The following is a 22,624-nucleotide window of genomic DNA, read 5'->3' on the forward strand; positions in this document are numbered from 1 at the left end:
AACCATAAGTGACACACATTTCCATACAATTCTAAAAATTTATACAACAAAGGTAATAAAAGTGTGGCTTCAAATGGACTTATAAACTTGAAATAGTGCATATAAATTTAAATAAAAATAAAAGGCACAAAAAATAAAGCCCACTTTGGATTTTAAAAACTTGTTCACTTTTATGAATGTGTAAACTACCTTACATACTATCTTGGAAAACTTAAACATCTATATGAATAAAAATAGTATATATTCATTTTTTACCTGAAAGCTTTTATGCTAAGTAAATACATAGAATATTAATATAATTTAATACGTACTAGGGTACTAAAAGTTTGCTTTAAGAACGTTAGAAAGGAGCTTATATAAATCAGGAAGACAATAATCATTTGTATAACAGATGAATGCGGTACATGAATATAGATGCTACTGATCAAATATAATATATTTATATTATACAGAGTACTGCAGAGGTGATACTGCAATACTGACATAATTTGTGGAAGTATCATCATAGTAAGTATCTCAAAACAAAGCTGATTTCTACTCAAAAGTATGCTAGTTGTCAAGATTATTTCTTTTTAAATTTTTATTTTCATGTACTGTAGCAATATTACATATCTGTAATATACTACAGAAGAGTGAAAATATATCAAATTCTATGATTAGACATAATTTCTCAGCATTCAGGATCATAAACAATGTGGACTACAAAAGTTTAAAGTTTTGAATAAAAATTGCTAACTGTTAATCATGGGCAAGTTCCTTAACCTTCGTGTGTCTCAATTTTCACATCTGTAAATGGAGATAAATACTAGCTCTGTAGGACTGTGTTGAAGACTAGACTAAATCATATATTGAGAGTTCACAAAGGCACTTAGTGTAGTTCCTGATACATGGAGTAAAGACATTCTATAAAAATTAGCTGCCATTACTAAAGAACTATAAGCAGTTATAGATTATGCATCTCAATTTATTTAAATATTTATGGAGTGCAGGTAGCGTTACATCTTTCTATGACTAAATACCTCGAAGTACCAAAACAAACATGGACATATGATTTACTTCTATGTTTGATTTTTGTAGATTTCTAGTGTGACCACTAATATTAGAAAGCTGTGTTGTATTCCAATTATATATTGAAAACTGCCGTTATCAGTACAGGAACTTCGGAGAGGTTTACTGGTGGCTGGCTATCCAGGAGAGGCAAATACACTGTTCTAGATACAAATTAAGGGCTTTCACAATGGCAGCTTTGACAAGCAAATCAGGTGAGAAAATTAGAAAAATTAAACTATTAGTGAAATGGCTAACAGAATATATAAATTACCTTTTGGTCTGCTAAGCACATGTCTTCATTAGGCTTCTTTAGTTCCTTTGCCATTTCTAATTCTAATCTTCGTTGCTCTAATTTACGTTCTTTATTTAATCTTTTTTCATCACGTTTTTCTTGCTTCAACCGTTCTTTTTCCTTAAGAAAAATATGAACACAGTTCTCCTTAATCTCCTAAACTGAATCACAGTTTTCCTATAAAAGTCTGAAAAAACTCTAGTTAAATTTTAAAAAGTGATCAAAGTGTTATTATTTACATGAAGCAAATTAACTTTGGAAGTCTATAAATAAATTTAGAATAACATAAAAATAGCTTATTTCTATTTTTACCTTATGAATTTTAAAATAATTTTATGACTGGCAGACATGTTGTATACCTTGAGTATATACAATAAAAATAAATTTAAAAGATCTTATAACTATATATTTAATATCAATATTAGATCCAGTATACATTATTCTATTATTCAAAATTTGGCAATTATGAAAATACAACATATATTTAAAAACAGGAATGCAAAATGCACATGGCCAATTACTTATTTGTAAAACAAAAAGTAGAATCAGCACAAAATTTTATGTTGTTATAGGAAATGAAGGGGAATTTAAAGCAATAAAGTGGAACAATATGAATTCCCCCAAGAAAAGTGTGAATTTTCAAAAGCAGTTCTCTCCAAGTGAATTAGCTAGTCTTCAGATAGCACCAGTCAAGGTACCCTAAGGGTGGCAACTGTGGCAGGGTGCACATGGCCCAGATGGTACCAGGTAGGGACTCCCAGTCACCCAGCAAGGCACCAGTGGTGGTGGTGATGGGGGCTGTGCTGGCAGATTGCACAGAGTCCAGACCGCCTCATGAAGGAAACTCCCCCAAGACCTGGGCATAGACACACATACCAGCAGTCAGTAAGTCAGAATGGCCAGTATTGTGCTTTGGTACATGGACAGGCAGAGTAGAAGAGGGAGGTGGGACTGCCATTCTCCCCCTCCCCTTTTTAATGTATATACTAAAGAGCTGAGGAAAACTTGAGCAAAAGAACGCCAATCCCAGTCTCCACATCCACAGACTAAGGTCAGCCCTATACCCAGCACAAATCCCAGTACACAGATAAAAAGCTAGAGGAGCTCAAGAAAACAATGGAAAGCATGATCGCACAACATAGGAAAGAAACAGAATCCTTGAAACACATACAAACAGAAGTACAGGAGACTAAAAATTCAACTGAAAGTATATGCAACAGACTGAATGAAGGCAAGGATGAAATATCAGATCTAGAAGTCAGGATTGTGGCTAGCAAGTGTGAAAAGAAAGGTATCTTGAAAAATAGCAAGAGGTCATAAAATAATCCAACAGCTACAAGATGAAGCAAACAACAACAACATAACATTGACTGGGCTGATTGAGAAAGCTGTAGACAGAGCAAAAGACACAAAAAACTCTTCACAGAAATAATGGCAAGTAACTTCCCAAACATGGATAAAAAATTTGACATGCAAATAAACAAAGCATGTAGAACTCCAAATAGCCACAACTGAAATAAATCTGCAAGGCCCATAATAAGATTCCAGAAATTCAGGACAAGAATATATTATTAAAAATGACAAGAGAAAGAAACTTATAAAGGAAAATACATCAGAATCACAGTAGACTTCTCAATATAAAACCTCAAATCAAGGAGAGCTTAAAGTGAAGTATTTGAGGCCCCAAAAGAAAACAATATTCAATCAAGACTGATAAACTGTGCAAAACTATCTTTCAAAATCCACTGAAAATAAAAGATACTTCCATGACAAAGAACAGCTGAAGGAATGTATGACCACCAAACCAGCTCTACAGAATGCTCTGAAGGATATATAAGAAAGAGATAATGAAGACTGCAAACACATGAACACCAATAGAAAGAAGCAGCTAGGTAGGGCAACCAATTAAACAGAGGAGAAAGACAGGGAACCAACAATTGGAAAATCACATGAAAGAGATAACTCAATACATATCATTTAAAACCATCAATGTAAATGGTCACAATTCATCAATCAAAAGAAACAGACCGGCAGAATGGATCAAGAAACAAGATCCAACAATATGCTGCATTCAAGAAATACATTTAATTCAAAAATTCATAAATTAAGAAGTCAAAAGATGGAAAAACAATTCACCATGTTACAGGAACCAAGAAAAAGTAGGAGTAGGTATTTTACTTGCAGACAATAAAAACTTTAAGCCAAGACTGATTAAAAGAGACAAAGAAGGTCACTATATACTTGTTAAGAGAAAACTCCAAAAAGGAGAGAAAACAATCATAAATATATACACATAAAACAGGAATGCACCAGATTCCATAAACCAAATACTAAAAGACATGAAAAGCCAAATAAGCACTAACACAATTGTGGTGGGGGACCTCAATACTCCACTCTCAAAAACAGATCAACCAGACCAAAAATCAACAAAGAAATATCAGAATTAAACCAAGCCTGTGATCAAATGGACCTCGTAGATATCTACAGTGTTCCACCCCAAAACATCAGAATACACATTCTTCTGGACTGCACATGGGAAGTTCTGTAAATATAGACCAGAAAATATGTTTTTAGTACATGTAGAGGAATTGAAATCATCCTGTGCACACTATGTGACTATAGCACAATGAAACTAGAAATCAGTAACAAAAGAAACCATAAAAACTACATAAATAAATGGAAATTAAACAATACCCTTCCAAACAAATAATGGGTTACAAGGAAATTAAAGACAAAATAAAACAATATGTACAATTAAATGATAATACTGATGCAACATACCGGAACTTACGGATGCATTGAAAGCAGTCCTATGAGGGAAATTTATAGTGAGGAACTCTCACATCAGGAAAACAGAATGAGCTCAAGGAAACAACCTAATGCTGAACCTCGAACTTCTATAAAAAGAACAAATAAAACCCAAAGCTCGTACAAAGGATAAAATTATAAAGAGCAGAAATTAATGCAATTGAGACTAAGAAACTATACAAAGAATGAATGAATTGAAAAGTTGGTTCTTTAAAAGAATAAAATTGATAAACCACTAGCTAACCTCATCAAAAAGAGGTAAGAAAAAAACAAATTTAAGCAATTAGGAATGCAGAGGGGGAAAATTACTATGGATCCTCAGAAATCCAGAAGATCATCAATGCCTAGTATCAGAACCTATATTCTAATATGATGAAAAACACCAAAGAAATAGATTCCTAGATACAACTGAATTGCCAAAGCTAATTAAGAAGATATAAAAATTCTAAATAACCTGTTATCAGCCATCAAAATTCAAAGTGTAAATAAAAATTTACCAAAAAGAAAAGCCCAGGTCCTGACAGATTCTTTGCTGAATTTTATAAGAAATTTAAAGAAGAATTAATGTTACTAATGCTAAAACTATTCAAGGAAAGTGAAAGGGAAGCAATATTTCTAAGACCATTCTTTTTTTTCAATTTAAAGAAAGACAAAACAAAATAGAAAATGGGCAAAAATAGTACATACTTTCAAAGAAAAGAAATAAACAGTAATAAATCACTAGTTGATGTATATATATTGTTCCCCCACAAATAGTTGTTCAAGATACAAAAGTGGAACATATAAATGGGAATTCAACCAGGTAGACTGCAAACAGTTCTGTTCAACTATCCAACAAAAACTAAGTATTATGGTTATCAGTCCCATACACTTAGACATGTACGCATTTATCCATATCTTCATTTATGTTGAGACCTAATAAAACTTATTAGATTAAAATCCTTCTGAACAAAGATTAATAATATTGCTGGATTTCACATCATAATACTCCAGAATCAGCACTGGGTACTGCAGTGCCCCTTTCTTTCCTTCAATGTATTTGCTCATTTCATCATGTGTCATAAGATTAGTTCTCATAAACTGTTTATAGGTTTTACGCAAGCATGAATCTTAACATGTATTTCTATTCTTTCTATATTAGAGAAACAGAACAAAGTAGGACAGAACTAAACTTTTTCCTATAGACACATAAAACTAAAAAGATATAAAACTGCTGTATAAGAAGTTCTACCATGGTCACTGTGCTGTTTCTTGTTATCATCAACAGAATTTGCAATATCATCAGATAAAGTATACTTGAACATATCAGTACCCAACAGGATTAACAAAAATACAACTTTGTAGATAGTGTAGAGCTACAAAAACAGGTAGTAATCAAATCAGAATGGATATCATGGTGAATCACTGTCATTTTCAGTATAGTTGTCTATACTCCTCAACTTAAGACCAGCAACCTAACAGTTTTGAATAAAATCTGTCAATAATAAGCAGCAAATCGAACAAATCAGATTTAACTAAGATCAGTCATGATACAACAGTACAAGTCATACAGGGATCCTGACTGAGTTAATAGGAAATTAAAGATGACCACTGTGCTATGTCCTGATATCTTCGGGACAGCTGTCTGTGCCCTCGGATACAGTGCTTGTATATAAACTAGTATAGAACAAGTTCCAACCAAGCAGAGTGGTGTGAGTAATAGAGGTTTTAATTCCTGATACACTATTAGCTATATCTTCTGCTGTTTTTTTTTTTTTTGGCAGACTATTTCTCCCCTTTACTCCCCCAAAATGAACTGTGTATTTTTGGGTCTCCCCAACACTCATGGTTTTGTAGTGGGGGTGGGGGGCAAACTGCTATTTACCTAAGTGTTTCAGAACTTTCTCACTCCTGGACAGGATTTCTAATTATATTTCTTCATTTATTAAAGCCTGTCTAAGACCATTCTTGGAAGCAAGTATTACCCTTATTTTAAAACCAGAAAACAACCCAATCAAAAAGAAAACTACAGGCCAGTCTCTCTAAGGAATACAGACACAAAAATCTTCAATAAAATACTAGCAAACAGAAGGCAGCAAATAGTCAAAAAGATTATACATCATGACCAAGTAGGATTCATACCAGAGATACAGGGATGGTTCATATAAGCAAATCAATACATGTAATACATCATATAAACAGAGGTTAGGACAAAAATCACATGATCATCTCAACAGATGCAAAAAAAGCATTTGACAAAATCCAATAGCCATTCATGATAAAAATCCTACAGAAAATTGGAATAGATGGTCTTTACCTCAACCTGATAAAAACCATCAATGATAAAACAAATGCTAACATTATCCTAAATAGTCAATAACTAAAAGGTTTCACTCTCTAAAATCAGGAATGAGAGAAGAATGTCCATTATCACCACTCCTATTCAATAGAGTTCTGAAAACATTAGCCAGAAGACATGATACTCTACATAGAAGACCCCAAAAACTCCACCAAAAAGACTTATAAACTTAACCACCAAATTCAGCAGTGTAGCTGTATACAAAGTCAACACTCAAAAAGCAATAGTATTTCTGTATACAAGCAACAAACTCAAAGAGAGAAATTAGGGAACCACACTCTTTACAAAAGCATCCAAAAAGGGTGAATTACTTAGGAATCAATCTAACAAAGAAAATAAAAGACCTATACATTGAAAATAAAAGTGCTCTGAAAAAGGAAATTGAAGAGGATATCATAAAATGAAAAATTACCCTTTGCTCATGGATAGGAAGAAATAACATTGTGGAAATAGCCCTATTCCCCAAACTGTTATACAGATTTAATGCAATCCCAATCAAAGAACTAGAGAAGATATTAGCATACCTCACAGAACTAGAGAAAACATTCCTAAAATTCATTTCGAACCAGAAGAGACCTAGAATAGCAAAAGCAATTCTGAGCAACAAAGGCAAATCAGAGGGTATCACAATTCCTGACATCAAATTATATTACAAAGCCAATGTGAGAAAATCAGTCTGTTAATGACAATGAACAGATAAAACAAAACAAAACAAACAAAAAACCCCCAGGGATCAGTGGAACAGAATAGAGGATGGAGACACAACTCCAAACACACTCAACCTCATCTTTGATGAAGGAGCCAAATTGGTTCACTGGAAGAAAGATAAGTCTCCTTAATAAATGATGCTAGGAAAACTGGCTTTCCACATGCTGAAGACTAAAACTAGACCCATGTTTATCACCACGCACTAAACTAAAGTCAAAATGGGTCAACTATGTAAATATTAAAACAGAAATACTAAATCTACTTGAAGAGATAGTAGGCAGAAATCTTGAAGCAGAAACTTCATGAACAAACTCAGACTGCGTGGGAAATACTACAAAGAATCAATGAATGAGATCTCACCTTATTAAAAAGCTCTTGTGCAACAAAGGAAATTACCAACAGAGTGAAAAGACAACCACAGAATGAGAAAAAGTTTTTCCCATTTGTCCCTCAGACAAAAGGTTTATATTTAGAACATACATAGAATTGAAAAAAATCAGGCCCCCAAATTTCAAAGACCCAATCCAAATATGAGAATCTCAGATGACTATACCCTTCTTAGGTGAAGAAATATGAGGCAAATAAACATATGAAAAAATGTTCAACATTATTAGTCATTCAAAAGATGCAAATTAAAATAACACTGAGATTCCACCTCACCCCAGAAAGAATGGCTATCATCAAGAAAGCAACCAATAACATGTGTTGGTAGGACTGTGGGGAAAAAGGAACCCTACTCCATTGTTGGTGGAAATGAAGACTGGTACAGTCACTGTAGAAATCAGTACAGAGATTCTTCAAAAAGCCACAATTAGAGGTCCCATTCCACTCAGCTATTACCCTTCTGGGGAACTAAATCTTGGAAACAACCTAAATGCCCATCAACTGAGGAATGGATAAAAAAGGTGGTTTTTCTATATAATGGAGTACTACTCAGCCATAAAGAAGCACAAAACAGAAACTTTTATAGGTAAATGGATATAACTTGAAACCATACTCATAAGTGAATTAATCAGACCCACATATGTAAACATTGTATTGTCCACTAGTATGAGAATCTGAACAAGTAAATAAGATACCAAATCTAAATAAGATATTGTGAAATGGAAGAGACTGTTCAAAAGGAAAAAGAAACTGGGATGGGGGAAGGTGGAGAGGAAAGAAGGGATAAGGAAAAAAATATATATACAAAAGATAGTTAAGATAATGGTAGAGCTAGTTTCTCTTAGTTCATGTGAAAAAAAGGTTTGTGGTAATAATGTTTGGACAATATTTCTTGCCTATATCTTGTATGCTAAATAATTATTATGAAAATAACAATATGCAAAGTATTAATTATTGTTACTAGCCTGTTTTGAAACTATTTTATTATTTTTCCTCTTTAAAATAAAAAACCTGATATAAAATTAATATATTAATTATCACCATAAACACTTATGAGAATATAACTCTGCATTTCTGAAGGCAGTTCTAAAAACATTTAAAAATATTTTAGTAATGCCAACAGTATAGAAATAACTGTCTTTTCTCCTTGTAAGGGAATAACAGCCTGTCAGAAGAAATTATGAAAATTTCCACTATAATATCAGTGTCATTATTTTATTGCCATACAGCATATATAATTCTCATTTATTTACAAGTAAATAACAATAGGCTTATCAGGCAATTCTAACTTAGTACTTCCCCACTCACTGTTGATTAGTTTATGTTTATAAAGCTAATCATATCTCCTCCATGATTAAAAAATTCATTTTATTATAACAGAGTTGAAATCATTATTTTTGCATTCCAGACTCTCTTCTTTTCCAATCTTAACTTTTATATTCTACACAGATTTAGTCAAATTATTTTCTATTACCCATAAGCACTTAAAGTTTCCTTATTTCTTGTACTGGTTCACACTAATCAGAAGTTCATTACTCCAATCTTGCACATCAAAGTCCTAATTAAATACTACTACCTCCTATTAGCAATTTCTATTGATTCTCATACCCTCTAACTATACTTTTAACATAACTTATTGCTTTCTGTATTTGATTATTTGTTCCCATAACTGCATCATCTCCAATTTGAGAGCCACTGGTAATTAAACAATCTCACTGCTGCAAGAGGAAATGATAAAGTGAGAGATCTAGAAGTGTGGAGAAGCCAGAGAGCTACGAACATGCTTTATGGTTAAAATATTGCTAGTGGTCTTAAGACTGAAGTGGTTTCAGATTAACAGGTGCTAAATATTATGATACAGAGCTAGAAGCCAGATAAGGAAGGACTTTTTAGATGACATGCCCAGGTTATTGTTTATTTTTTATACTGCTTCTAAATTTCTGAGTTACTGATTTGGCCATTTGAGGAAGATAAACAGACTTGTATGAGGTTTTTGAACAAAAAATTCCACAGTTGAGTTTTAAAAATAATGTTAAGCTAAAAAGCAGAGGGTCTAAACTAAAAATTGAAAGCCTAGCACAAAGCTAGGATTTTCAATTCTTAAATCATAAAATGTTGCTCTAAGAACTTTTGCAAAAAAAGATTTAACTTTTTGATTCTTTATCAGAATAATAAATTAGAAACAACAAAGAAAATAAACTGTTAATTACCACAGAGATTTCAAGGTAGCTATATTTTTCTACCATATAGGACTAACCTAGACTTTTAATGATTTTCCAAATTGCAATTATCAATATGATAACTGAGACTATTATTTATTAAAATTTGAAAACAGCACTTATTTTCAAACAGAGAAAAAGTACCCAGGGAACACTGATGCTGTTTTTACTGTGTCAGCTTCCCACTGAGGGCACCGCTGGACGTACACAAAAACAGCAATAATCTATAGTGCACAAAATGCCATGAGATAAATGTAGATAATAAGACTGGGGTATCAATTTTATCTACTGATATGTAATATCTTACTAAGTACAAAAGTATGGTTATACTATGGAAAAAACATAAAATTTGTATTAATATTTAGTATAAAATGGAGAATACTAGGAAATCTCAAAAACTGGAAACTTTATCAGTTAAAATACCCATTCTTGTTTACCTTTTAATGGAAGCATGGAGACTTAGTATGAATTGCATAGAACTCATATAAATTATGTGGTTCTGGGATAATACAACTAAAACTAGAGCTTCTAGGGCCCTATTATAAATTAAAAACTGGTGGTCAACTTAACACCAGCGGAATTAAATCACCTTGGTGCTGAGTGTAGATGTTTTACCTGAGGAAAATTGCCAGCATAAAGAGAGACATGGAGGAGGAGAAGGAAGGCATTGAGGCATTGAGGCATCGTGGGTTCTCCTATGAATTGCTGTTTGAGCTGTTGGTTCTCCTGGAGAAGCTCTGGTCCTTACATTGCTTCCTGGCTCTAGAGAGGAAGCCGTGTGCCTTTTAATCTCCAGGATGAACTCGTCACGCTGGCTTCCTGGCATGTACTTGACTGTGCTTGTCACTGGAGAAGCTTGGGGCCTCCATGTTGCCAAGGATGGCTGTGGTGCTTTTCAGGACAGCCCTGGTCTTTGTTTTGAGCATAACTTCTTGGTTCCAGCATAGAACACTCAACCTACCAGCACAGCTCCTTCCCCACTGGCACAGACTTTCTAGCTTTCACCACTGACCTTTGGGCCTTCCCAGCACAATTCCGTAAAAGACTGATGTGAGTACTTCTTGTGGGCTCTAGACCTCCAGCTGGACTCATAGGAGGCATTATCATGAGTTCTGGGTCTTCATCTGGACTCATGTAGGACATTGCTGTGGGATTCAGGCCCTTGGCTGAATATCCTATGTTTTTAGTGTTGTGGATAGATTATTTGCACTTTCTTGTGTTAACTCTGTGTGATCATCATAAAATAATATTATAAATTCCATGTCCTGATTTTAATTGTTCTCCTCAGAACCCCTGACTACAACAGGCCCTTTCAATGACCAAATAATTTTTGGAATGGTATATAAAGTCAGTCACAAGTTCTGGTCCCACACAAGTTCTAGTTTCATATTCTCATGATTCTCAGTGTATTTTCCACACACCAGCCACACTATGTGATATACTGTAAAGTGAGAAGATAGTGTAGACACTTTGAAGATATTTCTTGGATGACGAGAATGATGATGATTGAAACAAAACCAAACCAAACCAAAAACAAACAAACAAACAAACAAAAACCCAAAATAAGAAGTGTGTACACAAGGTTAAAACTGCCCAGTCCTCTCTTTGCCCAGCTCTGTGGTCCTGAGAAGTCAGTGTACATTTGTATATATCGTACTCTGTCTAAAATGTTCAGTTCCTCCACTTTTTATAAAATCTTTATTAAGCCTGTTTTCAATTTTTCCCACAAGTGCTTCAGTCATTTTAATACTTTTCTTCTTTGAGCTTTCATATACTTTATAGCATTTATTACACTGTGAAATAATTTGTTTAAAGCTGATCTCTCCAACTTGAGTATGACTTTACAGGGAACAGAAAACTGATTTGTTTCTTTATGGACCTATTCAATGTCTAGTATTACAATTTTAAGATATTTTAAGAAAGTTTTAATACATTTTTCTCTCTGATTCTCTCAGTTCATCTTGCCTCTTTCTCACTGATTTCTCTGGACTACATACTATTCTTTTAAAAATATTTATAATTATTAGTGCATGTTTGCAATACATAATGATTACTTTCATTGTAGGAAATTAGTATATTACGTAACATTTCACTTTTTCCTCTTCCCTCAACTTCCCTTTAATTTTTCCATGATCAAATTCATTTATTTACTTACAAGTCATTCTAAAGTTAATTATCATATATACAGATTAACAACCAGACCAACATTCCAGAAACATGTAACACATAAAACAATTATACTAAATCAAGAGACACTTTTAGATACATTGTTCATGCTAGAATACAAATTTTTTCTTTTTATAATATCTTTTATTTTTCACTTCATTTATATTAATTTTTCATATAAAAAATCATTTAAGCATGTGTATCTGATTTACTTCACTTAACATTATGGTCTCCAGGAGCATATATTTTCTTACAAATGACTCAAGATTATCCTTCTTTATAGCAGTGTTGACTGTATCATACTTCTCTACTGAATTTGTGTTATTAGTTCTAGGAGTTTTGGTGGAGTTTTTGGGGTCTTCTATGTAAAGGAGTATGTCATCTGGAAGTAATGATAATTAAATTCTTCATTTCCCATTCATATCCCTTTTATTTATTTCTCTTATCTAGTTTAATGTTTTAAGAACCATATTGAAAAGAAGTGGTGATGGTAGACATTCTTGTCTTATTTCTCTGAATATTATTATTTCCTATATAATTGTCATCGTCTAACTTGTTTGGATATATTTGATTTGCTACAGCCTATAAAATCATTTATTAACTTGCTAACTTCTATTGCCACCATGATAAAGATAAGGCAGCATTTGTACTAGTCATTAAACATATTCAATACATTTTTTCTTTACTTTTTATATTTTCTTCTGTAGACAAGATAATTTATGTTTCCCTTCTTAGTTGTACACAAACATGTAATTCAAATATACAGTTCAATACATTTAAACTTAGAAACTTTCAAGCACCTCAAATATATTTCTCACATCTAATCTAACACTATTAATTTCTGAGTCATTTAACAGCATACATTGCGATATGGTTTGTTTGCACTTTGGACAGCTCGCAGATAAAAATCTTTTCAGAAGCTGAAGTTTGAAGTGGCAGTGTGAAGTGGTAGAGCATTTGCCCTAGCACTAGCAAGGCAGGAAGGAAGAAAGGAAGGAAGGAAGGAAGGAAGGAAGAAAGAAAGGAAGAAAATAGGAAAGGGAGAAAGGGTGAGAGGGAGAAAAGAGAGAAGGATGGTGTTTAGGCCAAACTTGAAGATGTGAAAATCCACATAATCATATAATATTCTCTCTTCCAGACTTCAAACAGCAGTATATTTAATCCCTCCTCCTCCTACCTGGTGTTACTGGGAAATGAACCTGTACCCTGAGCTGTATCATTAAATTTGTAATTCTCTTTCCTCAGCCTCTCAGAGTCTGGGAAAACAGATAATGATATTCTGCCTGGCTATATTTACTCACTCTGCAATCTAAGCCTTTTCTTGATAAATTCTGCAGTAATGCATGATCCTACATCTAATTTCTCTAATATATTTTATTGCTATGACAAACATTAGGATTTCATAATGGAACTTTTGGATTTTCTAAAGTCAGTTCATAATACATCTTAGATTTGTCAATGAATACTTCTTAAATCAACTGCAATATGAATGATAAAACATATTAAACATATTGTTAGTAACAATTACAAGGCAGTAACTTAGGTTACTAACAAGTACTTGTAAAATATAGTTAAATAGAGTGGTGGTGGAGAACCTACTGCACACATACTGCAGCAGACTGTATCACTGAAAGTTCTAAAATGTTTGCCAGCACTGTTCTACAGTATATTTTATTGACCTTAAATAATTACAAGAAAATTAGTATATCTCCTCTCAATCCTCTGTTGTGTTTTCTAGTTGCAGAAATTTATGAAATAAAATGAATTCCTGAATTATAAATTATTTGTAATATTTTTATCATCTGAATTATACTAATGAGATCACATAAAATTACACTAATATCAGAGTTAAGAAGTCATCTGAAATATTTCAAAGTTGAAGTATCTGTTGCAAACAATAATAAATTTAGATTACCTTAAACAGTGAAAATGGATAGGGTGAAAACTTTAAAATCAACTTTTTACTTACATAAAAACCTTATTTGAGGGATTCTAAAAGCTTAAATGAAAGTATTCCCTGAAATTCTATATCACAATATAAAACTAACTAAATATATTATATTTCAAAATTACATGTTTAATTTTGTTTAAAAATCTAGTAATGAATGTGGTAGTAGAATGACCAATTATTGTAAAGTTTACAACTTTTAAGATTGCAAAACAGGCCTTTTTAAAGATACCATGTTGCAAACAGCCTACAGTTTTTTCATTTTATGATTTTATTGGGTCTCTTAGGTGTTTGTTCTGGGCATAATTAGGAGAATACATTTCTTCTCATAGTAACTTGCACTCAAATTTAAAAGACCTAAAGAGACAATGGTTTAAACTCAGGATAAAGGAAAAATGAAAGTGTAAATAAGGTTAATACTATACACCATTTATAGAATATATAAAGAACAAAAATGATACTCCATTATGGACTACATATTGAATATGAGTAGAAGAGGCAATTTTGTAAAAGAAATTATTACTTTTACATTTTAAATTTACATGTAAGACATTATGAAAATAAAAGAAAAAAAAACTATGAATCATGATTGAAGAAATTCTTAAATGTAGTTTTACATTTTAAAAATAATTAAAAATAAAATCTATGTTACCATATTTTCTTAAAACCCACCAAAGTATTACATGAAAAATTCTGTACTTTGGATTATCTTTATCTATTATGAAGAACAGACTAGCACATAAATGTTCTTAAATTAAAATCTAATTGTTAATTTTCAAGTTAGATAGATTTCAATCTACCTAATTAATAACAATGCATTCTAAAATCTTCATTATTGAATGCCATTTAACATTTTATTGAATAATATAATTTTAATGTTTTAAAAGGTATTTTAACTTTAAAAAGTAAATCTGTTTAAGTACTATTTTTAGTTTATTTACTCTCTTCAATTGAAAAATGATTTTGCTTTAAAAACTAGTCCTTGAAAAAGCTAGTCCTGGGCTGGGGATTTAGCTCAGCGGCATAAGCACCTGCCTTGCAAGCAGGCAGTCGTGAGTTTGATCCCTGGTACCGATAAAAATGAAAAAGACCAAAAAAAAAAAAGTAGTAAAAAAGCTAGTCCTTAAAAATCCTAATGTGCAATCTATTTTTTAATTTTATTTTTCACTAAATAATGTCTATAGGAATACTGCATTATGAAATGTTTGACTTGAACCATTGAGGTACTACGCATTTTTCTTACTTTAAAATTGTTTACTGGATGGCTTCTAAAACCTGAATCACTCTCTTATATTTTGTGATTTTGTTTCCTAAAGTGCTGACACAGTCATTCTGTGATAGATGCTTAACAACATTTTGTTCTTTATAGATCCTTGGGGAGATATACAAAAGACTTCTGTGACTACTATAATTGATTGAGTTAATATGAATAAAATGATGAAAAATTTGTGGGTGATACAGTCTGAAGTTTTTCTAATGTAAGTACAAGACTTTGCGTAAAATGTTACTTTCTTATATTGCTTAGACCAATCTTGTTTCTCATGATTAGTAATAATGAAAGCATATGCTCTTTTATATTAGTTGAATTATGCTCAGAAATAGTAAGCTCTTTTATTCTTGAGGTTGTATTATGTTATGAAAATATTAGAAACAAGGGCTGGGGATTTAGCTCAGTGGCGTAAGGGTCTACCTGGCATGCACAAGGTCTAGCTTAGTGGTCATAAGTACCTGCCTGGTAAGCGTGAGGTTGTGAGTTTGATCCCTGATACCCTCCCCCAAAAGAAAATATTTAGAAACTCAATATAGTAATACTTTTTAAAAATTAATCTGATTAAAATCAGATTAATCTTTTTAAAAATTAATCTGATACATAAATTTAAATTTTTTACTATGAATTTATATAAAGAAAAAACACTAGAAAGTAAGATTTTTAGACTAAGAAAACCAAAAGTAATTTGGATTTTTGTTTAGTGAAAAATAAACTGAGGTAATATTAAATCAAAAAGTAAGAGCAGTGTGGCGTATGCAAAGAATCAATCATACAAACAATGTTTATGATACTGTGTTACTTTGGTAGATTTGGAGAGCATCCTGAAATTATTTCAGATGTAGGATATTTTTAACTAACAGGATGAAAAATTTTGTTTTTTTAATTTCATCTATTTTTAGACCTACATATAATGTTCATTTGCATTTTGTCTATCATCTCTATTTCCTTTCTTTACAATCTAATAATTAGATATCTAAATAAATAAGTTTAGAATAATAGTCATACATAAGCCTTTTAGAAGTTTGACTGATCCTACCTAAGTATTGCATGGCCTTTGCTTTATAATAATGCTTGTTTTTTTTAGCAATTAGTTAAAGAAAAAATCACAAATTTGAGCTTACTATAAGCAGTATAACAGGAGGCAAAATATAAAGCCAAAATATGCCCATTACTGATATTCCACTAGCTATACCTTGTGCATTTTAGGTAATAATGAGAAGTAGCAAGTATATGTTGTTAATACTGAGTGGAAGTTTATGTAAAAGAATGAGTAAAAAGTATTGATTATCCATAAAAAATATACCTCATGACCCAGTTACCCCACCAAGTATATATTCCAAAGAAATGAAATCAGTATGCTAAAGAGACATCTGCATTCGCAGGTTTATAGTGATACTACTCATAATAGTCAAGAAATGGAAACCACCTAACTAGACATAAACTGGTAAGATAGTGTTTATCTGAGGCTGGAAAGACAGAGAAGAAGTACTAAGTTACCGTTAGACAATAGTAAGATGTTCTGGTGTACTACTCCACAGTAGAGTGGCTATAGATAAAGACAATGTACTACAAATTTCAGAAAGCTACAAGAAAAGACTTTGAATATTCTTACCATAAGGAAATAGTAAATGTTTGAGGAAATATAGATATATGTTTAACCTGATTCAAATATACAGAATGTAAATATGTGTCAAAATATCACATAGGACTCCTCAGTATGCGGAGTTTTATGGTTTTTATACATTGGTTAAAATAAACTTAAATTGAAAAATAGTTACTTGAAAAAAGCTTCATTATATTGCTTAACTGTTTATACTGTAAACGTTTCTCTAAGATAACTGATTTGAATATTCTTGCTTTCCCACATTATTTAATTCAATGAGATGAGTACACAGTTAGTTAAAGACATTAGAAATATTTACTTTCTCACAGATTACAGTCATCATTCATCAGAGGAGAGGTGAGGATTTAAAATAAGAGTGATAAAATTACCTAGGGTATGAGTAATCCTGTTCATAGGTCTATAGTTACTAGAGGATAGGTAACATTTAAGAATTCACCTATAAGACTGTTTTAAACATCTGAATCAGGATTATTTGTTATATATATTATTTGATGGTTATTTTCAAATAATAGTTTCTTGAGTATTTGATGAAGAGAACTTGTCTACCATGCATGAGGCCCTGGTTTTCATTCCTAGCACCACACACACACACACACACACACACACACACACACACACACAAGATAAAAGAAAGAAATGTTTTATAATTATATAAACAGATCTCATAATAATGTGGTTTTCTTTTTGCCTTCATTTTTAGTTCTAGCACTTCCTTTAACTCATCCACTATTTCATTCATTCAACTACAATGTTTTTTCCAGTTATGGCAACTAAACTCAAGGGCACTCTAACCACTGAGTCACATCCCAGTCTTTTAAATTTTTTAAGTCAGGGTTTTGCCAACTTGCTAAGGCTGGCAGTCCACCTGTCTCAGGCTCCCAAGTAGCTGGGACTGTAGGCATATGTTGTTTTGCCTGTTTTCAACTACAGTTTTCTATGTATTATGTACTTTTCTAAAGTCAAGTTGTTGGTGATCCAACAATAAGAAAGAAAGACTTGTTCTGATAGGTTTTGCATTCTGGAAGGAGGCAGACCACAGGCAAGAAAAATTGGAGTTCAAGAGTTAAGTGTTTTAAAGGAAGACCTCTGACAAATTAACATTTGATCTGTCATTGAACAACAAATTGTAACCATAACAGGAAGGGTAAAGTCTCTTTTGGAATGATAGTAAGGCAAAAATGATGAAATAATAAGAAAATTATATGAGGTAAATTTGGAGTTCAGGGAGAGATCAGAACATTTGGGACTATTATGTCATGGTAAGGAGATGGACTTTATTATCATTCAAACAAGAAGCCACTAGACAGTGTTATGGTATGGATTTGGTTTAGTTTTTGGAAGATCAATGGCTGTTCAATAGAGAATGCAAGGAAGTAATGAGGAAGTCAGAATAAATGTAGGGAAACCAAATTCTTTTGATTTAAGTTACAATTTATGTATATATGCCTATATTTGCTTTATTTTATCAAGGTTGTTTTCTCATTTCTTTTCAGATTGCTTATGCTTGATAACTGGCAGCCCTATTAAACACCTATATTGCTGTAATATAAATAGGTTTTCCTTTTGTTTCTTCTCACTGGGCTTTATTAGTTCTCAGAATATCTTGTTTTAATAAGCTGTCACTCTCCATTCAACTCTTGAGTTTGCTTAGCTCTCTGTAGCAGCTTTCCTTACTCCCCAGGCCATAGAGCAGAAATATGAAAAGCCAATGGGAAAGGAATGTCTTTTGAGCCCTTTTGGGTTCTCTTTTATCTTGGCATTTACCTCCTCTGATAGTGCCCTTTATTATCATGTTTTTCTTCATTACCCTTCTTCTCTGACAGGAAACATGAGAAGGACAAACTTTGGTTCTATGTATTACTTCAGGTAAGAAAGAAAGAGAGAGAGAGAGTGGGAGGGAAAAAGAGAGGAAAAAGAAAAATGAAGATGAGAAGGACAAGGAAGATGAAGAAGATGAAGATAAAGGAGGAGATGGAGGAGAAGGAACAGGAGGAGAAGAGTTGTAGAGAAAAAATTGTTTCTCCCTGGTCTTTTCCTCAAATTATTAGTTGTCCTTTAATTTATATTTCTTCAGTGGAAGAAATTAGGTTGAATATTCAGAAATATTCTCTTTCCCTATTCTTGCTACTGTTATACTGCTCCAAAAAAAGAATACAGAGCGCAGAGGCCATGCCAGTTCACATGATAGTTATCTCTCTTCCTGGCTATCACTTTTCAAAGATTATGGTTATAACTGGACACACAGATGCATAAATTCAATTACCATGTTGTTGTAGAGGACCTAAATAATCAGTAAGTTAGGAGAAAATGGACATCAGGAAAAAATATTAGGGCATAAAATTCAAGAGAGCCACAAAAAGTGATTGCTGAAAGAAACCAGAGGTAATCTGTGTTAGTAGTTTCTAACCTTGACTATGCTTCTTGTTAAACTCACTTTGCCCTACTGAATATAAAATACAGTAAGTAATTGTTGGGTACTCTGTGGTGTTGTAGTTCTAAGAACTTTACATCTTAACTTATCCACATACTCATTTAAAAATCACTACAACCCTATAAGTTAAGAATTCGTATTATTTCCATTTTATAGAGGAATCACAAAATGTTAAATACCTTGCCAGAGGTCATGTAGCTGTAAAGTACTAAAATCAGAATCTAAATTCAGGTGATCTGGCTATACTATTTAGTCTGTACATAGCAGAAATCCACCTTTGGAATTTATGCCAGAGCGGAGTCCAAAATATGTATCTTTCAACTAAACAGTGTCATTTTCATTAACCATCTATCTGTCTGTCTCTATTGCAGTGCTAGGGATCAAACTCAGGGCCTCACATACATGAAGAAAGTGAGCCTACTGAGCCACATTCCCAGCCCAATTCTCATTTATGAAATGCTTATCTCACGTGATAATCCCACAATCCTGCACGGTATATATCATTATTTCAATTTTTTCAAAAATTAAAATTTTTTTATTTTAAAAAGAATATACTCAAACAAAATGAAATGGAATAAAGCCATACAGAACTTCAAAACAACATAATAGGAGATTAACAATTGCTGTCATAATGCCTCTTGTTATATTCAAAACAGCTGCCCATACCATCAGACCTAATAAAATCAAACAAAACAGAACAGAATAAAACCAATCAAAACAACAACAACAAAAAAATGAAGGTGATACTAGGAAGACAATGTGATGTTCACCTATGTGAGTCCAAAACCATATCACCCAAGAGCATGATCACAAGTTGCATCCATTTACCTACAAGAGCTTTGTGATTTTCCTTCTTTATAGCTGAGTAGTTTTCAGTTGTATAAAAATGCCATATTTTTTTAATCTGTTTTGTGTTGATGAGCCACTTTTTCTGGTTTTCTATTGTATGGAGCATTGTTTTCTCTCCTTTGACTTTCTGTCTATGAATTTCCTTTCAAGTTAATGTGTTTCTTGTATATTTTATATTGATGGATCTTGTTTCTTGATCTACTCTGCCTGTGTTTCTTTTTATTGGTGAATTGAAGTCATCCAAATTCATGGTTATGGGCAACATGCACTGGTTTGTCACCGCAAAGCTTTTTTCCTGCTGTTGGCTCTACAGTGCTGCTTTCCTGGGACTGGGATCATTTTTATTTCCTCTAGGATATATTTTACAACTCTTTGTTGGTTTGGTGGTCATGAATTCCTTCAATTGCTCTTTGTCAATGGAGTATCATATTTCTCCACTAATTTTGAAAGATAGTTTTGCAGGGTACATCAGTTTGGATTGGAAGTTGTTTTCTTTCAGGACTTTAAATACTTCACTCCAAGCTCTTCTTGACTTGATCGTTTGTGTTGAGAAATTTGCCATGATTCTGATGGGTTTTCCTTTACAGGTGACCTGTTTATTTTCTCTAACAGCCTTTAAAATTCTGTTCTTGTGCTGAATTTCTTGGATCTTGATTATTATATGTCTGGGTGTAGATTTATTTTGGTTATGGATAGCTGGAGTTTTATATGCCTCACTTATCTGTTTGTCAGTTCCTTTTCCCATGCTGGGGAAGTTTTCTGCTATTACTTCTGTAAATAATCTCTTCATGGCATTTATGTTGACTCCTGCTTTTTTGTTGACACCTATTAGTCTTAAGCCATATTTCTCTGCATCATTTTGAAGCCATTAAATTGTTGTTTTCTGGTTTCTTGTTATTTTTAAGAGATCTTTTCTTTCATGATCACTAACTGCCATCCTGTCTTCAAGTTCTGAAAGTCTACCTTGATTTTCTTTCAAATGGTTTTGCTAGCTTTCAATGGCATTTTTAATTTCCTGGATATCTCTTGAGTGTGTTTCATGCATTCCAATTCTCTATATTGTTCATTCAAGGTTTCCCTCATTCTCCTATGCTATTCTTTTTTTTTAAATCTATGTCTTCTTTAGATATCCTCAGTAACCCTTTTATTATGTTTGTCATTTCTTCTTTTACCTGAGATACTGCTTCTGATCTGACTTCTTTTACAGTCTTATGAAATAGTTTCTTTATTGCCATCATCCCAGAAATCTCAGGTATGCAACTTCTGCTTTCTTCCATATATACGTCTCTTGGACTTGTTGTTTGAGCTGGAGGACAGAGATTTCCCTTTTCTCCTCTGTCCTGACATTTTCCTGGGTTTCTCCAGAGGAGCAAGTTGTGGAGTCCCAGGAGTTTCCCACATTGACTACCCATCCACAGTGTAAAGGGGTGGATCAGGCACCTGGGTTTTTCTACCTCAGGTTCCTCAGGAGGTGATGGGGAGAAAGGCATGCTTCTCCATGACATAGATGGCTGGTTTTCCTGACTCACCCTGGCTACCCATAGGAGAGTCCTTATGGTGGCCTGCATGTATATAGAGACTGGGCTGGCTGCTTCATCCCATCTGTTCTGGTTACCAGTGGGAGAGACTTGATGGCAGCCTGGTTGCACAGGGGGGATGAGCTCCATTATTTCAATTTTAAAGTAACAAATTAAAGAGTTAAAGGAAATTGGTAGCAGAGCCAGCATGGGAATTTGAGTCTTTTAATCTTCCTCTACTCAACATTTTTTTTTTATGTCAGATGGGTAATGTGCCGATGTCATAACAAGGTTCAAAGGAGGCACATGTCATGCATGGAGCATGAACACCCGATCATCACGCTTATGAACTTGAGGATCTACTCAACAGTTTTAATGCAGAATGCATTCCTTTGTAGCAAGTATTTTAACCTTTAAGTGATTTGTATTGAACTCAAAATAAATTCACTTTAGAATAATTCTGATGGCAAATATCTATAGTTTGAAGGATTAGTATTTCAATTAAGACACACAGATTTGTCTAGGCATGTGGTAATATTAAGTTTTTTGACACTCTAGTTATAGTAATAAACAGCTACTTTTATCTAAACCAATGTCATTCAACACATTAAAAAAGATAATTATAATTTCAGCCAAGAAAATTAACACAGACACTAAGATCCTTCCTACATTCTTTTATGCTTTAACATCCAGTTACTATTTTTAATTTTGGTTTCTTATAAAATCTAGTTATACTATAATAAATCTATACTTTAAAAATCGTATTTAGAAAAGTAAATGTTCAAGAAAAATATTAATTTATAAGGTAATATTCTTCTAGAAACACACTTACTTCTGCTTTTTTACGAGCTTCCATAGCTTTCATAAGCATCATGTGTTGTCTTCTTCGTTCTCGTTCCTATTAGGCCAGATAAAATTAGGAAAATAACTCAACCATAGTTAACAGTTTGCTTTTCAAATGAAAAACAACAACAACAACACCAACAACAAAAAACTCAGTATAGCATGTTTAGCATTTAT

The 22,624-nt window shown here is 32.8% G+C and overlaps 1 protein-coding gene and 1 non-coding gene across 25 annotated transcripts in view; both read right to left on the reverse strand.

Moving 5' to 3' along the window:
* Baz2b (bromodomain adjacent to zinc finger domain 2B) overlaps positions 1–22,624 on the reverse strand; it is a 277,553-nt gene that overhangs the window by 46,971 nt on the left and 207,958 nt on the right. For all 24 annotated transcript variants that reach the window (XM_013142413.3, XM_023561153.2, XM_013142411.3 and 21 more), the window contains 2 exons: positions 22,437–22,502; positions 1,322–1,462 (listed from right to left, as the gene is read on the reverse strand). In XM_013142413.3, the coding sequence (XP_012997867.1) occupies positions 1,322–1,462; positions 22,437–22,502 (207 nt within the window). The remainder of the gene's footprint in view (positions 1–1,321; positions 1,463–22,436; positions 22,503–22,624) is intronic.
* On the reverse strand, positions 21,862–21,963 carry LOC111754193 (small nucleolar RNA U13). The gene has a single exon (XR_002788905.1). It is a non-coding gene; the product is annotated as a small nucleolar RNA U13 (small nucleolar RNA).

Source organism: Cavia porcellus, unplaced genomic scaffold (genome assembly GCF_034190915.1).
Source record: "Cavia porcellus strain 051 isolate PalLab524CR breed Dunkin Hartley unplaced genomic scaffold, mCavPor4.1 scaffold_12, whole genome shotgun sequence".
Taxonomy (NCBI): domain Eukaryota; kingdom Metazoa; phylum Chordata; class Mammalia; order Rodentia; family Caviidae; genus Cavia; species Cavia porcellus.